The sequence below is a fragment of the Scyliorhinus canicula genome, chromosome 13 (assembly GCF_902713615.1).
Source record: "Scyliorhinus canicula chromosome 13, sScyCan1.1, whole genome shotgun sequence".
NCBI classification, from domain to species: domain Eukaryota; kingdom Metazoa; phylum Chordata; class Chondrichthyes; order Carcharhiniformes; family Scyliorhinidae; genus Scyliorhinus; species Scyliorhinus canicula.
In genome coordinates this window covers 117,304,678-117,323,361 of record NC_052158.1, presented here as the reverse complement: position 1 = coordinate 117,323,361, position 18,684 = coordinate 117,304,678, and the positions used below count along the sequence as shown (strand labels likewise).

At 41.2% G+C, this 18,684-nt stretch overlaps 1 protein-coding gene across 3 annotated transcripts in view; it reads left to right on the top strand.

The window, feature by feature from the left end:
• The window catches only part of dis3l2 (DIS3 like 3'-5' exoribonuclease 2), a 413,639-nt gene that overhangs the window by 179,755 nt on the left and 215,200 nt on the right, over positions 1-18,684 (top strand). For all 3 annotated transcript variants that reach the window (XM_038817596.1, XM_038817597.1, XM_038817598.1), the window contains one exon: positions 4,860-4,939. In XM_038817596.1, coding sequence (XP_038673524.1) covers positions 4,860-4,939 — 80 coding nt within the window. The remainder of the gene's footprint in view (positions 1-4,859; positions 4,940-18,684) is intronic.

The following is an 18,684-nucleotide window of genomic DNA, read 5'->3' as shown; positions in this document are numbered from 1 at the left end:
GCAGTGGCAAGTGCCTTTTAATTCAAACAGAAGGCTGTGTTGTTTTAGACTGGTGATTGCCGACTGGCTGGCATTGGGGGTGACTTGGTTTGATTGATTTAGATGATGCCAATGAATTGACCCAAAAGGCTGTGCTCTGTCCAGTAACAGGTGAGTGATTTGATATTATCGCACTGGAATGATATTCAGAGCCACAAGGTTCCATTTTGGTTTCGCTTTTGATTCTGCAGCGTGGATTGAGGGACCTAACTAACTCTTCAGAAAGGATCTAACTAAACCTCTACAGAAACTCACTGTAAGACTGACTCTCTCTCCAGCAAGTCTGGGTGTCGTTCTCTGGAGACTTCAAAGGTCTGAAGTCAAACCATGAGCTGAAAGCAAGGTTTGATGTGAAATAAAGTGTCGATACAGAAAGATGTAGGCCTGAATGTGATCCTCAAGCTGAAGGCCTAGTTTGATAAGAAATAAAGTGTCTCCAGAATGTCTGCTGTCGAAGTGCTGCATTTTCTAACCTGCGGGGACCCAGAATGACTGCAAGAAAGACTATTGCCAGCTGTCAATCAATGTGCTGAGAGGAAAGTGTGCTAAAGAACCACCATTTGAAGCAAAGACTCTTATCTTTTGACCTTCATTCTTATTATTTTATGCCTCTCCATCCCTCTGTGTTTGTCTATCATGTATGTGTGGGTGGAGTTGGGACTGAAGGGGGTAGTAGGTATTAGCTTGTTGTTATCCAGTTATATTTACTGCATGTTTCATGATAGTTGTTGGCATAAATAAACAGTAATTGCGTTTCAATTTACAAATCTGGTGACTGTAATTATTGGGCAGCCAAGAGCCCAAGAGTTTGGGAGTTTTTGTAAGCATTATTGGTTAATTCACATGTGTTGTGACTCCATGGCAATAAGGCTGGAATTGATCGCTCGCTTGCCCAGGGTGGTGTAACAATGTAAAAAGAGTATTAGGAAGTTGGGAATAGTGATTAGGACAGCTAAAACTGGTTAAGATAAATACTGATAAAATAAATGGTAAGGAAATATTCAGAGAGAGTAAAATCAAATCAGAAATGAATAAATGATAGTCCAGTCTGCTGGAGGTGGGTTTAATAAATTGCATTTCTATAATGTTTTTAAAGTATTAAAAGTATAATGAGCTTCACTGCAGAGTTCACTGCAGAGTTATCAGACAGAAATTGACGGCCAGCAAAGGAGACATTGGTACTGATAATTAAAAGATTGCTCAATTAGATTGTTTTAAGTAGCCTCTAATAGAGGAGACGAGAAAGACGGAGGAGTTTAGGGAAGGAGTGTTAAAGTAGATAAGTCCCCTGGGCCGGATGGGATTTATCCTTGGATTCTCTGGGAAGCTAGGGAGGAGATTGCTGAGTCTTTGGCTTTATCTTTAAGTCATCTTTGTCTACAGGAATAGTGCAAGAAGACTGGAGGATAGCAAATGATGTCCCCTTGTTCAAGAAGGGGAGTAGAGACAACTCCGGTAACTATAAACCAGTGAGCCTTACTTCTGTTGTGGGCAAAGTATTGGAAAGGTTTCTAAGAGATAGGATGTATAGTCATCTGGAAAGGAATAATTTGATTAGAGATAGTCAACATGGTTTTGTGAAGGGTAGGTCGTGCCTCACAAACCTTATTGATATCTTTGAGAAGGTGACCAAACAGGTGGATGAGGGTAAAGCAGTTGATGTGGTGTATATGGATTTCAGTAAAGCGTTTGATAAGGTTCCCCACGGTAGGCTACTGCAGAAAATACGGAGGCATGGGATTCAGGGTGATTTAGCAGTTTGGATCAGAAATTGGCTAGCTGGAAGAAGACAAAGGGTGGTAGTTGATGGTTAATGTTCAGACTGGAGTCCAGTTACTAGTGGTGTACCACAAGGATCTGTTTTGGGGCCACTGCTGTTTGTCATTTTTATAAATGACCTGGAGGAGGGTGTAGAAGGATGGGTGAGTAAATTTGCAGATGACACTAAAGTCGGTGGAGTTGTGGACATTGCGGAAGGATGTTACAAGTTACAGAGGGACATAGATAAGCTGCAGAGCTGGGCTGACAGGTGGCAAATGGAGTTTAATGCAGAAAAGTGTGAGGTGATTCATTTTGGAAGGAATAACAGGAAGACAGAGTACTGGGCTAATGGTAAGATCCTTGGTAGTGTGGATGAGCAGAGAGATCTCGGTGCCCATGTACATAGATCCCTGAAAGTTGCCACCCAAGTTGAGAGGGTTGTTAAGAAGGCGTACGGTGTGTTAGCTTTTATTGGTAGAGGGATTGAGTTTCGGAGCCATGAGGTCATGTTGCAGTTGTACAAAACTCTGGTGCAGCCGCATTTGAAGTATTGCGTGCAATTCTGGTCGCCGCATTATAGGAAGGATGTGGAAGCATTGGAAAGGGTGCAGAGGAGATTTACCAGAATGTTGCCTATGGAGGGAAGATCTTGTGAGGGAAGGCTGAGGGACTTGAGGCTGTTTTTGTTAGAGAGAAGAAGGTTAAGAGGTGACTTAATTGAGGCATACAAGATGATCAGAGGATTAAATAGGGTGGACATTGAGAGCCTTTTTCCTTGAATGGTGATATCTAGCACGAGGGGACATAGCTTTAAATTGAGGGGTAATAGATATAGTCAGAGGTAGGTTCTTTGCTCAGAGAGTAGTAAGGGCGTGAAATGCCCTGCCTGCAACAGTAATGGACTCGCCAACACTAAGGGCATTGAAATGGTCATTGGATAGACATATGGATGATAAGGGAATAGTGTAGATGGGCTTTAGAGGTGTTTCACGGGTGGGTGCAACATCGAGAGCCCAAGGGCCTGTACTGCGCTGTTATGTTCTATGTTCATTACTTATGTTCCTTTCTCTTGTAGTTTAAATTATTGTGGTTGTTTGAAATTTAACATTCTTGTGTTTGTCCTGATGAGAGCAGGACACTAACATGTATCTTTTCAGTAATGTTCAAGTACTGTGCTACCAAGCAACTGTTTACAATACATTCTACTCATTTCTCCTCTGCTTCTTGTTACCAATTAACTTTAAGTCTGTTTCCTTGGGTTACTGACATTTCTTCCAGTCGAATCAATTTCTCCTCAAATATTTTTGCAAAACCCCTCAGAATTTTGAATACTTTTAGAAAATCTCCCCTTAACTTTCTCTGCTCTAAAGATTACAGTTCCAGTTTATGTGATCTTTCAGCTAACTGAAGCCTCCTCTCTCCATTAAGTCTCCTCTTCACTGCTCCAAGTCCTTGACATCTTCCCAGAGGTAAAGACAATACTCCAGTTGATGCCTAATCAGTGAAAAAAGTGAGCATCACTTTTGTGACTTGTCTGCCTCTATTCATAAATCCAAGGACCCCATATGTTATCTTTTAAGAACAGATTTATCAATTTGTTCTGCTTTCTTCAAAGATTTGTGTATTTTTTGTTTTATTCATTCATGGGATGTGGGCATCACTGGCTAGGCCAACATTTATTGTCCATCCCCAATTGCCCTTGAGAAGGTTTATAAGCCCAGGTTTCTCTGTTCCTTTGCCTCCTTCAAAATTTGTACCATTTAGCTTTTATTTATTGCCCGTCCTTCACACTTCTCTACAATACATTTCATCTGCACATTTCACCATTACATTTCATCTGCACATTTCACCACTATGTGTCCTCTGGAAGTCTGCTACTCTTTTCTACTGTTCGTTATGCTTCCCAAATTTTATGCCAATTTTTTTTCCTGAAATAAAACTTGGGAATTCAATCTGATCTGTTTCACAGTCTTTTGGAAAAGGCATTTAAAAAATATATTTTTTTTAGTTTTTTCAAAAAACGGGCAATTTTAGCATGGCCTGCACATCTTTGGGTTGTGGGGGTGAAACCCATGCAGACACTGAGAGGTATTTATTAACAGGATGAGAGGATAATACTCTACTTTAGTTCGCTAATGTATGTTGGAAAATTCATGTGCATGCTCACAAAAGTCCAGATATATTGAAAACTCTCAACCTTTCAGATAATAAAACATCCAGTTCAAATTTAAAGTTATGAATCAGGTTGAATCCGTGTAATAAAAACTCTCAGCAAGAAGGCACAAAAAACCAACATGGTGGGTAAATTTAATTATTTGAAAATACTAATAATTTTGAAAATTACCAAAACCAAATCTAATTAGTTTTTTGTCCGCAGAAGCGATTCCGCGTATACATTTTTCCGAACGTCATAGAAAAAGGTCTTAATTAGATCTGCTTGATTTAATTTTAAAAGATGAGTCTTATCATTAGCTATGTTTACTGTGGACTGACCAGGAGGGTAAAGTGTAAGTACCTATGTACTGCACTTGACAAAATTGAGTCTTAAATATGGTAGAAATTTCAGATTGCAGTGAGTGAAATAATATTCAAAACAGTATCATGTCATCCAAGTATTAAGAAATTATTTTAGGTCGTTATCTTTCCCTCCTTTGTCCAGCAGAGATGATCAGATATCATCTCCCCAACCAGCGTAGATCAGTATTAATTTCAGACAGGAATAGGCGTGGCTTATTTGAGAATCCAAAACTCCAGCTTTGCAGTTAACAAGATTAAATAAGTAAAATCAATCTTTGGAAGAGTTGATATTCTAACACAGAGCATTGCTTGTGGTTTGAAACTTTGTACCTTTGTTGTAACAGCGAGATCACAATTTTTTTTCTGAACTTTCACAAGTTGCATTTGACAAACTGTATTTCTGTAAAGAATTTTCAAAAGATTTTCAGCCTATACTACCTTAAATGCCGAACATTTTCATATGTTGTCTAAAAACGTGTGATTACTTTCGATTCGCAGTAAGATATTAAAAGATGAGATAAAATTTGCCATTTTATCAACAGCAATGAGTGCATATTCACAATTGATCCAGCCACTGCTAGAGATTTGGATGACGCAGTATCTTGTTGCAAACTCCCAGATGGTAAGTTTCTTTTATGACACTTCTCTGTTTTGAAATTCATTAATTAAAGTTTGATATTTCTTTGTTAGATTTGAAAAGAAACTTAAAAATATAAGATTGGCAAAACCCCATGAGTCTTAAATAGAACACCAATTGGAGACAAGTGCAGTATTTTTGTAACCAAGACTGAAAAAAACTTGGCCCAGATTTTGCAATCAAGAGTCAAGTAATGGTGCTCATTGCTGACCTCAAAGCTGCCCAATCTGATCTAGCAATTTCTGTGGCGTGGTTTCCCCCTTTCCTGACAGCAGTTTAAATCTGGTACCAAGTCAAGGACATGTCTTGGCATGTAGCAGCAATGATGTCAGTAAGCAGCCAATCAGTGAGATATCTACGCACAGGAAACCAGGAAGTTAAAAGCACTTAATCCTTTTAATACAATTTTTACTTAACATAATTAATATAGATTTTCATTTAGAAAAATAAATCAAATGAAAACAACCAACTTTTTAGATTAAAAAAAAACAGCACAATTATCATTACGGCGAAATCTGGCATTCCATAAATGTAAAATTAGCTTTCCCGGGCCATTGGCGGTGGTTAGTCGAAATTATGAAGTGAGTGCGCTGAAAGAAAAATCCAGTCACACCATATTTAAAAAGGTGTGACTTTTTCAAGAGTTTATAGTGTAAACGTAGAGGCTCTAGTCATTTCCTGTTGATTGGTATCTGGGGGAGAAATCTCAAGAACATGCATGAACTGATAGCATATTCTGCACATAGGCGGACTCCAAAAGTTGCTGTCAGATTCAGTGGAGAAATGCTGATGGTTTTGTCATCATTGAACTGTAAACTCTGGAGCCATAGCAAGTGGAAAATTTCCACATCAGCCAGCTTTTCATTTTGTTTGAAATAAACTTGCTATTTTCCTGTCATCCCTAGAATATAGAAAACACCGTACATGTGTAGTGTATACCTTATGTTTTTGCACATTTGTAAATAATTATTGATCAGGTCTTTTACAAGTCTAATCATACTGTTGAAAAAATGACTATTAGCATGAAAGTCTCCTCAGAAGGATGCTTACATTACAGAAAAAGTAAGAACGAAACTTTGCAAATGCTATTAGTCTGAAGATGCAAGAATGCACAGCAGGTGAGGCACAATCTGTAAAAAGACAGGACAGATTCTGACTGGGTGTGCATATCAAAAGGCATCATAACCAGCCTTTCCTTGATTGAGATGTATATTTATTGAATTTTGTATTACAGAAACATACAAAATAGGAGCAGGAGTAGGCCAATTGGCCCTTCAAGCCTGCTCCACCATTCATTATGATCGTGGCTGATCATGCATCGGAGTAGCCTGTTCCTGCTTTCCCCCCCATATCCTTCGATCCCATTAGCCCCAAGAGCTATATGTAAGTCCTGCTTGAAAACATAGTGTTTCTTGTCAGTTTTTTGGGTGAGATCCACACCGATATTCACTCATACTTATCATATTTGTTGGGTCTTGGGAGAGTTTCTCCCAAGTCTAGAAATTGTTCCAATAGTGTGGATCTGTGTTGCTCGTTTTACTGGAGTGTGATTAACACGCCTCCGTTTAAAGGCCGTGTGCTTAACACTACTATGGCTCTGTATGTGTAATTATGCTCGGAGTCGCCAGGTGTCGTATTGAGACACAGTCACAAGTATATCAAGGTCAGGTTCAAAGTAATAAATCCATACACCGATTAGTAAGTCCAAACGATTGGTGTTTATTATAACAAATATAATAAATACTCATGCATACGCTAAAGAGACTAACTTACTTCTAATACTAAACAACTAAATACTTATCTAGACAGGAACAGGCAAGGTCAGGGAGCAAGGCCTTCGTCCCGTTCTTGGTCTGAAACTTTCTGATTGGCAAAGTTGTCAAGAGCTAGCAAGGTCTGGATCACGTAGTGATCGTTGTGTTGGCACTGACAGTTCGATGGCTGATGCTCAACGGCCGGTGATGAAACTGGAGTCAGGATGCGATGCAACAGGTCTGGGCCGGAGTCTGGAAGCAACAGACCGAGTCATGTGCTTGACCTCTTTATAGGTCCTAGAAGTCCGTGCCCCTTGGGGCGGGCTCTTTCACCTGCTAGGTATCGATTGGGTCTTTCCCAATCGATATCTTTCAAACTCCCCAATCCTAGGGTCGTTTCTCGATGTTTGGGGCGGTCCCTACGGCTCTTTGTTTTGGTTGCTTTGGCGCCATTCTGTCTGGGCGTCTATGGAAAAGTATCCATTGATACTTCAATGTTTCTATTGTACCTGGGCCTGGGCCGGGATCACCTCATTAATATGCAGATCTGTTTCCCATTTGCACCTTTGGCTGAAACTCTGCAACTCTTTGGAAACTGGTTTCTGTACGTGCAAAATGCAAAACGGTCTTTTGCAAGCTGTGTGTCCTCACTATGACTGTTTTTCCCTGCAGTCTTAGCAGTTCTCCATTTTGTAGCCCAGTGTCCATCTTAGATGGCTACATTCCCTCCTTGTGATCCTCACGAGAAATTGTGAAGGATCACCTATGCATGTTTCTTCGAGTGCCTTTGGGTGCCCTCTTTGGGTTCCCTGACCTTAGCAAGTTCCTGGGCGTCTACTCTGTCCTTAACTATGGCAAGAAAATTTTAACTCACATTTTCTACTTGGCGCTATGTCAAAGGGGACATGCATTACCAATAACCGGGAACCTCTACATATCATAACTACTATCCTTATCTCATTTTAAACATTTTATTACAGTCTAAAAACCTTATCCATTCATACCACAGTACATATCACTTTCTGACTCGGCAGTCGAGTTCAGAACCATATAATACATTAGTATCCTCTTTATTCACATATTGCTTTATTCATTTCCTAGGCATCAAGGGGTTGGGGGGATTGGTGGAAACCGAAAATAGGGGATTGAACTCCGTAAATGGTTGAGGGGCAGGAACGGGAGGCTCTCCTTTTCCACTTCCTCAATCTGAGGGTCTGTACTATGATGCAGAGAATTGCAATCACCAACAGTGATTCAATCACATACGACATTGAGTACCACGTCATGAATTTTGTGCACCAGGTCTGAACTTCGCTGATCAGTGCTGAGCACGGGGAAGTTGGTGTGAGGGAAACATTAACGGCGGGGGTTGTGGGGGAAACGTGAGTTGCTTCCACATGTACAAATACAGCAACGTTTAAAACTAATAGGTAGGCTTCCATCATGGTCTTCTCTTCGTTCTCTTTGTCCTCTTCCTTCTGTATGGCCGATCCTTGCCGTGAACCCTCCTTCGACTTTTCGAAAGCTATGGGATCAAGCACAGTATCTGTCAATACACAGTTTAATATCCGTACTGTTAGTGTATCTGTCCTCTCATTCCAATTGACCCTTAAATGACTGACCAAGTCACACCCTGTGACTCCCCTCATTTTTTTTTCCAAAAGCGAATTTAGGAGCAGAAATACACCTAACAACTTTCCTCCTGCGAGCCGTCTTGCAGGCTTTGCAAATTTACCATCCGAATGTTCCTGGATGTAAATAGCATGTGGGATGGCTGCCGAAGGGCTACCTAAAGAAAAATGAAACAAAGTTTGGAACAAAAAGGTCGAAAGGGTTGCGTATGGGCCGCTACAGGTAAGATTTGAATGGGATCCCCGGGTAAGGCGTGCTGTGCCGTACCCGAGCTTGGCTGACCAAAGGGGGGTTCTCAGACAGGGCGGGTCCTCAATGCCGTTTCTCCACTGCCTGAGCAACCTGAAATCAACGGGTATGAGTGTATTCATCGTGGGATTGCAGCCTCTATTCACAGAATAGAGGGGCACCTGAAAAACAAGGGAGGAGCCAAGATGCTCCAACATCTGAAAACAGGGAATAAGTCGTGAACCGTGTAGGTTCACCAGAGGAATACAACTGAAGTTCTCAGAAGTTTCTGCGGATAAACTAATGTGCGTGTAAGGCGGGCACAAGCCTTACAGCTGAAAAGATCTCCAATCAAACCATTGGATTGGGAACTGAAGTTCTCAAAGGTATCGGCGGAAAAGCTAAAGTGCGTGCGAGGCGGTCACAAGCTTTTCAGCTGAAAAGAAGATGGCCAACCTCCAACTGAACCATTAACATTAAAAGACAAACAAATGCAAACATACAAACTAACATACGCGCAGGTTCCATCAGAAAGGATATCGCTTCCCTCAAGCGGTTCCTATTTTACATCATCTGGACACCTCACTTTTCCTCTGCCTCTGTGAACAGGGTCACAAAGGGGTTGCCGTATCGGGAGTCAGACACCGTATCGTCCTGCTCTCCTGGATCCCACACCCTTGTGTGGACCAGGCATGCAATCTTAGAGTTATGTGACCGGGGGTCACTTTCATCATTACGGACAAGTCTCCATGAATTGGCCCTGTGCCAAAGTGTGGGGTCTAAACTTGAAGGGGCATTGTCGGGGTCGTCGGGGTCAGGTGGTGGGTCTGGGTATTTAACGTAGGTGACCTCCATGGGGTCACTGGAGTCGAGGTCGTAGTCGCTACAGTGGGGGCTGTAGGGTTGTGTGCTGTGGCTGTCCTGAAAGTCAGTGTCAGTTTCGCTGTCTCTGCTGTGGCAGCTTGTGGGCGTTCCGGGGCGTGGTCTGTTGTGGTCAGTGGGCGGAGTCGTGGGCGAGTACAATGAGGAACTGGTCTGTGAGGGGGATGGTGGAAACGTGTCTCTAGTGGGCGGGGCGAGATGTTCTGCTGCGTCCAGTAAGACATGGTGTGCGTGGTTAGACTGTGTTCCATATGCCTTTAGCTGGTATGAAACCACGCAGTCTTTCCATTGGGGTATTTTATCCTGTAAACTGAGGGGCTAATTTTGTCCGAAATTGAGTACGGGCCGGAATATTTTGGTGCCAAAAAACTGCTGGGGTTATACACAGATAGCATTACCTGTTGCCCAACCTGAAATTCTGTGGGGTGTACATTTTTGTTAAAACAAGCTGTGCTCTGTTTTCGTCGTTTTCCCAGTTGAACTGCGGCTGCGATCTGTGCAGACCTCAGTCTCAACTAGGTCTTTAATGCAAAACAGTCTTTTGCAAGCTGTGTGTCCTCACTATGACTGTTTTTCCCTGCAGTCTTAGCAGTTCTACGTTTTGTAGCCCAGTGTCCATCTTAGATGGCTACAGTATTTAGTTGGTCAGCCATTTCTTTGTTCATTGTCTTTGAATGTAAGGGGCCTCATTTGCCTTCACCAATCTTTTTCTCATCACATACCTATGTAACCTGGCTGTTTAGCACAGGGCTAAATCGCTGGCTTTGAAAGCAGACCAAGGCAGGCTAGCAGCACGGTTTGATTCCTGTAACAGCCTTCCTGAACAGGCGCCGGAATGTGGCGACTAGGGGCTTTTCACTGTAACTTCATTGAAGCCTATAAGCGATTTTCATTTTTCATTTCATTTTTTTCACCTTATACAGTCAGTTTTATCTTCTCTGCAAGCTTACAATCATACTCTCCTTTTCCCTTCTTAATCAATTTGTTTATCCTCTTTTGCTGAATTCTAAACTTCTCCCAATCTCCACATCCACCATTTTTTCTGGCCAATTTGTATGCCTCTTCCGTCTCTAATTTCCCTTGTAAGCCATGGTTTGGCCACCTTTCCCATTTGATTTTTTATTATAAATGAATGTAGTCAACAATGTAGCTCTGACCGATATAGATACAGAAAAAAAAATGTTTACCATGTGCTTGTTCAGGAAAAATAAATTACTATATCATTTCCATGCTGTGAGGCTGAGTGGTACTGCTGCAGTACAATTACTTAAACTAGTTCATCTCCTGTGGCATTACCAACAATGAGTCAGAGGATAGAATGTCCTGGTGGAGTTGTTGACGTTGTTGTCTATTTGCACTGAATCCTACTTGATAGTATTATGTTGATAGTCATATGTGATGTTGTCATGTTGTCTCATAACCATGAATACATTCCCATTAATTTACAAGATTTTTAATTTAAATGATGAAAGATTAAATTTAGTGAGAATAATAAATGGAAACTCAAGGATATGATTTACCTAATAGTTTTAAAAACAGAAATTATTTAAAAATTTTCAAATCTGTCCATCGCCTTGCCCTTCACTATTTATGTAAGCTCTGACAAATCTCCTCCAATTCTGACCCCTTGAGCAACTTGGATTTTAATCGCTCCACGATTGGTAGCCATTGGGCAGCGCAGTGCTTAGCACTGTTGGTTCACAGCGCCAAGCTCCCAGGTTCGATTCCCGGCTTCGATCATTGACTGCACGGAGTCTGCATGTTCTCCCTATGCCTGTGTGGGTTTCCTCCGGGTGCTACAGTTTCCTCTCTCACAGTCCAAAAAATATACCGTTAGGTAATTTGGACATTCTGAATTCTCCCTCCATGTACCCAAACAGGTGCCGGAATTTGGCGACTAGGGGCTTTTCACAGTAACTTCATTGCAGTGGTAATGTAAGCTTACTTGTGACAATATGATTATTATTATTCATTCAACTGCCTCAACTGAGCTCTTGAACTCCCTCCCCAAACCCCTCCTCTTCTCTTTAAGGTGCTACTTTAAACATCCTCTCTCAATAATTCCTTATGTCACTTTGTGTTCAATTTTTCTTGATACTGGTAACTTGAAGCATTTTGGGATGTTTTACCTCTTAAAAGAGTTCTGTAATTAGATGTTGTCCACCCTCACAATCCAAAAGATGTGCAGGGATGTGGATTGGCCATGCTACATTGTCCCTTAATTAGAAAAAGAAATTGGATGCTCTAAATTTCTAAAATATCAGATGTTGTTGATTTCTGATGGGAAAAAGAATAAAAAGGGAATTAAAATTATTTGCTACATATTAAATTAAAAAGGAGCATTTAATAGAAAATGCAAAACTATATTTAATATTCACGTGGGGAGGTTGGATTACTTGCAGCATCCTAAGACTGAGAAGGCTTTGAAACTGGATAATGGTTCAGAAATGGGGACTTTGATTTTGAAGCTCCCTATTGTGTTCTTACTGCGATTAATGGTGTAACTGGGACCCCTGACAGCTGATAACAGTTTACTTGGTTAACAAATTAGGGTGCCATCAAGAAGCATAATAGGAAATGATGCACACAGAAAAGTGCATGATGGATGGACTGCGAATAATGGAACAGAAAAACTGAAGTGAATGGCCTTCGTTGAATTCAAGTGGTTTCTGTTCAGTAGAGAAATCATGCAAACAAAAGCAAAATATTGCTGATGTTAGGAGCCTGAAATAACTGAAAATGCTGGAAACACAGCATTTCAAGCACTGTCTGTGGACAGAGAAATAAATAAGGGCCATAATGCCTGACTAGCATCAGAAAGAGATGACTGATGCTCCTGATCATTGGAGCTGGGCCTGCATCGAAAGACATCTCGCAAACACTGGAACAGTCCAGCGCTGTAGGTTCAAGGAGGCCACGTTCCCGGATAGGATCTATGGGGGCCATGGGAGGTCAAGGGAGGGTTTGGGTTTGGTTGGATGAGAGTGAGGTGTGACCCTATGAGGGGGGCGTGGGCGGTGACTCCTTGAGGGATCGGGGAGTTGGGGGGATGGTGAGTGGTGTCGAGGGAGGTCCGAGGCATGGGGATCAGTCTGCATGTTTACAAATAGATATTGTAAACAGGATTGAACTCGGGTCCTCGGCGCCGTGAGGCAACAGTGCTAACCACTGCACCACCATGCTGCCCTATTTTGACCCAGAAGTTAAGAGGTTTTAATTTTTCTAACGTTTTCTGGTAAGCTATTGGTGTAATCCTGACGGAACCATCCGAACCTTGTGATTTGATTGCATTTTCGGGGGATTCCCGGTGCAGGACAATTGTCCAAAACTTCTGGACAATTGCCGTGCAAATGCTTATCTGGGAACCTCTGAGAGGGTTTCCCTAGTGCATCTTGTAGAATCCTGAGATTCAGAATTGCTGTGCTTTCAGTGCAATAGCTTTTGAATCCTCAATTCCATCAAGCTGTTCAAAATATTCACTTGCCCACAAAGCTTACTCTGTCTCTCTCCAGCTGCTTCCACACCGGCTGAGTTTATTCAGCATTTTCTGTTTTTTTATTTCACTCTAGGACCTGACGTATCCAATATTAACATCAACAGGGATCCTAACATCTGACAGATAGAATTCTCAAATACGTATGAAAGTAGCTTATGAAATTTGCCAAGTTCTAACAGGTGCCTTGAATGAATCCTTTGAAACTAGTATTATGCTTGTCAATTTGGGAAAAAAGCGATATGCCATACTGATCTCTCAAAAAATTATCAAGGTAATGCAGGGAAATACAGACGAGGCAGCGTTACATTTATAGTGGTGAAATTATTAGAGAGGAAAAAATGGATCTAAAGATGACCTATATGGCTGTATAAATACAGAGCTGTAGTGACATAGAACAGTACAGCACAGAACAGGCCCTTCAGCCCTCGATGTTGTGCCGAGCAATGATCACCCTATTTAAACCCACGTAACCCGTAACCCAACAATTCCCCCCATTAACCTTACACTACGGGCAATTTAGCATGGCCAATCCACCTAACCCGCACATCTTTGGACTGTGGGAGGAAACCGGAGCACCCGGAGGAAACCCACGCACACACGGGGAGGACGTGCAGACTCCACACAGACAGTGACCCAGCCGGGAATCGAACCTGGGACCCTGGAGCTGTGAAGCATTGATGCTAACCACCATGCTACCATGAGGCCCCAAAGCCTGTTATCCTGAGCATCCTGAGCCTGAGCATGTTATCTACATGCTGTAGATAAAATCATGGAGGTGGTAATAGAAGCTCTGGCCAGAATTTTTTAATCCTCTTTAAATGAGCAAATGACCTGCGACTGGAGTTAGTAGCCAGTTTGATTAGAACTTTACATTTGAATATAGTATAGACAATTGAAATCATTGTATTATTTGTCAGAAAACTTAGAAGTTGAGTAACAAAACTGATTTGAGTTCAAGCATACAAACTTGCTGCTTGCTCATCTACTTTCAGCATTGTATATGCAAACAAATAAGGCGAGGCTTCTTCATTGATTTAAAATAAATAATGTGCCATCACATTCTTGGTTGAGTTAACACCTTTCATTTACAAGGTATTCAGCACTACATCAAGGCTGATATTTCAGTGCAGTACTGAGGAAGCACTGCACGGTTGGAAGTGCTATCTTTTGGATGAAACATTAAGCCGAGGCCCCATCTGCCTGCTTGGGTGGATGTAAAAGATCCCACAGCACAATCTTAAAGAGATAGTTATTTTCTTCATCCTGGGCAATATTTATTCCTCAATCAACATCACAAAAAACAGATTATCTGGTTATTGCATTATTACTTGTAGGAGTTGGCTGAGTGCAAATTAGCTGCTGGCTTTTCTACATTACTGTTGTGGCCAGACTTCAAAAAGTACTTTGATGCATGATGGTCATGGAAAGTGCTATATAAATGCAAGTCTTTTTTGAAATATCAGATCTTTTGAGCAAAACAACATTGGAAAAGAAATCTTTGAAGCTGTTATTCTATTTTATATAAATTTAGAGTACCCAATTCATTTTCCCCAATTAAGGGGCAATTAGCGTGTTCAATCCACCTACCTTGCACATCTTTGAGTTGTGGGGGCAAAACCCACGCAAACACGGCGAGAATGTGCAAACTCCACATAGACAGTGACCCAGAGCCGGGACCGAACCTGGGATCTCGACTGCATGAGACTGCAGTGCTACCACTGCGCCACCGTGCTGCCCTTGAAGCTTTTATTCTAACACGTTCATACAAAATTCAATTTTCAAGTTTTGCATTTGCATTTTGGCTGAGAGAAGATATGCATGTTAGTTGGATTGGCCATGCTAAATTGGGCCCAAAGATGTGCAGGTTAGATGGGGCTACAGGGATAAGGTGGGGGAGTGGGCCTGGGTGTGGTGCTCTTTCAGAGGGTCAATGCAGACTCAATATGGCAGGCAATATAGCCTTCTGCACTGTAGGGATTTTATGGCAATACATTCTTTAGCATTTGCATTAGTTCTATAAAATTAATGGAAAGCAACATGCTAGGCTTGTTAAATCTGACAATTTTATAGTAGTAATAATTGTTTATTGTCACAATGCAAGTTACACCAAAGTTTTTGAAGTAATCTGGAGAGAACTTTCTCATTGTGATTTTCTGATGCATGTTTTTCCTCATTTGGATTGAATGTACCAGGTGTCCAAAGCAAAATGAATGGTATAAAATAGACAGATTGTGTTTGTCTTCAAAGTGCTGCCCTTGCATTGGAATAATCAAGAACATTTGTAACTTTTCAAAGTCATGTTTCCTAAAAATACATCACAGCACAAGGATCTTCAGAAGTTAGGAAGTGCCAAGCTCTTTTATTCAGTGTACTCTGTGAGGAAATTGTTATAAAATATCTATATTTATTTTTCCATCAGTTTGGGGATGGGCAGGGAGTGGACAGAGCAGCTAGAAACTTCAAATCTTAATCCAGATTGGATGTTTTTCACAGGAAAGTGTGGAGTGCTTTTTCAGCAGATTTCAGAGAAACAGGATGCAGCTGGAGGAGTCAACTGTAAAACAAGAACAGACATAAATTGAAATTGACCCTGACAGTTGCTGGGAGGACAAAGAATTGAGAATTGGTATTGGGAGACTGACAAGCAACAGAATTCCAATAGGCTGATGCAAACTAGTTCACTAGTTTAGTTCAGCAAGTGAATGATGATATTTCTTCGATTCGTGTATTTAAAAAAAGGACTCTGAGCACTATTGGAGAGGGAACTTTTACCCATCGAAGAAGCATTTGGAGCTTCATTGATGGCATTCTCTCCAGCATTCATTAATAAAAATGTTGAGGCAAATGTTTACCTTAAGTGCTTGTAATTTCCGTGATTATAATGTCGTACAGTACTGGTAGTTAGCCTCATTCTTACAATGAATGCTGTTGCGAACAGACTTAACAGAGTAGACTATATTCAACTGGTCAACTGATTTGTATATATTTGCATTGTAATGGTTACTATAATCATGCTCAGTTTGGGTGACAGCTAGAATATTCCTTCTGATATGTTTGTGGAATACTGAAATTGCTGCTAGGGGAACTGAGTTATTTTTACTGATTTATGTCACAAACAGCTTTTTGAGCCCATTTTGCCAACTTATTGCAATGTAAATCAGCTGATTATGATGCCAAGAAACTGTTTACAATGAATAAAAATTTACATGGCTTTAGCAATTGGTCATGATTCTATTTTCTTATCAGAATTTCTGTCTTGCTTTCAGTGCTAAAGGCACAAACCTATTTGTTGTAATGCCAGTCTAAATTTGGTCGTAGAGTCATTTTATTTTATTTTAAAAAAATTTAGTGTACCCAATTTATTTTTTCCAATTAAGGGGCAATTTAGCGCAGCCAATCCACCTAGCTTGCACATTTTTGGGTTGTGGGAACGAACCCCATGCAAACACTGGGAGAATGTGCAAACTCCACACGGGCAGTGGCCCAGAGCCGGGATCAAACCTGGGACCTCAGCGCCGTGAGGCCGCAGGTCGTAGAATCATTGCAGTGCAGAAATAGACCAGTCAGCCCATCGGGTCTGCACAGATCCTCCGAAACGCATCCTACTGGGCCCACACTCCCACCCTTTCCCAGTAACCACACCTAACCTTTAGTATTGCTAATATATATAACCTGCCCTTCTTAGGATGGTGGGAAGAAACCAGAGAACCCAAAAGAAATCCACACTGGCATGGAGAGAACCACTCCACTCAGTCACCCAAGGCCAGAATCGTACTGGGTCCCTGGAACTGTGAGTCAACAGTGCTAACCACTGTGCCACCGCCTCCCATAATGTGATTTTCCATACAGTGATTTTCTTTTCACGTGTGGGAGTAAGCCAATCTGTATTGGGGTGATATTAGCAATCAAAAACATAATGAAATCCATTAGCCCATTGAAAACTATGATAAACAAAGGGTATAAGTACTTATTCCTGTGTGGTTATTGCATGCATGTTGAGATAAGTGACTATTTATTGTGAACATCTGATTGCATTCTTATGAGGAAGTCAACGTGTCTGGTTCAAAATCTCAACCGGTATTCCACAAGATGAACATTACAGTAATGTGAAATGGCTACCTTACTGAAGGGTGCAGGAATGTTGAAATTGACTGCTCTAACTTAGATCAAAGTATGAGATGGTGGTTTAATTTCTGAGCTATAAAATTGAGAACGTTACAATGTCGCCATTTTGCTCTGGAGTTAATCGGAAAGCTTGTTAGTTCCTTGTGATTGAGTTTCCTCACAATCTTTTCATTTATCCTATAGTTTTTACAGAGTTTTGACACAATAAAGCAGTAAGTAAATTACTCCATCTGGTCTGAGTCTTTTTTTGAGGATACGCATATTGCAGGTTTCTACTCCAGGATCGTTACCATTTGGAATGAATACTGAACTAAGGAGCATAAAACATAGAACATAGAACGATACAGCACAGTACAGGCCCTTCGGCCCTCGATGTTGCACCGACATGGAAAAAAAACTAAACGCCATCTAACCTACACTATGCCCTTATCATCCATATGCTTATCCAATAAACTTTTAAATGCCCTCAATGTTGGCGAGTTCACTACTGTTGCAGGTAGGGCATTCCACGGCCTCACCACTCTTTGCGTAATAAACCCACCTCTGACCTCTGTCCTATATCTATTACCCCTCAATTTAAGGCTATGTCCCCTCGTGCTAGCCACCTCCATCCGCGGGAGAAGGCTCTCGCTGTCCACCCTATCTAACCCTCTGATCATTTTGTATGCCTCTATTAAGTCACCTCTTAACCTTCTTCTCTCTAACGAAAACAACCTCAAGTCCATCAGCCTTTCCTCATAAGATTTTCCCTCCATACCAGGCAACATCCTGGTAAATCTCCTCTGCACCCGTTCCAAAGCTTCCACGTCCTTCCTATAATGAGGCGACCAGAACTGTACGCAATACTCCAAATGCGGCCGTACTAGAGTTTTGTACAACTGCAACATGACCTCATGGCTCCGGAACTCAATCCCTTTACCAATAAAGGCCAACACACCATAGGCCTTCTGGGAGCCTTGGGAACCCAAGCAGCCTTGGGCAGGATCTTATCAAGCTGAATATTTATATTGCATATGAGTAATGATGTCTGGTTGCATGATCACTCAACAATCTTAAAGTTCCCACACAAGTTCAAAACACTTAACCTCTTTTAATTTAATATATGTTCTTGGCCCCAGAAAAATATTAATGGGCCCCGCGCACTTAAACAAACTGCCTGCGCATTCAAACCGCCTGCCCATTACAGTTTAAAAAAAAATATTAATGGATTTACTTCTTTTTTAAAAAATATTTTTATTCTCCTTTTTCATAATTTTTCTCTCGAATTTACACCCAACAACAATCAATAACTAACAACAAATATCTCAAACCGATTTATTTCTTCTGAGGAGAGAATCTTTCTGTGATTAATTAAACTTTTGAGTGAGAATTTAATTGCTTATATCTGAATTTGATTCAACTGATCATGTTCCACCTGCAAAAAGGAGTATTCATGCATGACCTTGAATTTCAGATGGGAATTGAAGAAATATGCCATATCAGAAGTGGTGTGCCACTTAATGATGCGGTTAGATCTGTGTTGGGAACTGATTGGTTTATTCAATTACCAAAGAATCATGAAGTTTGAAATTAATCTTGTATGTACGTCTCCTACAAGTTGTATCTGTTTCACA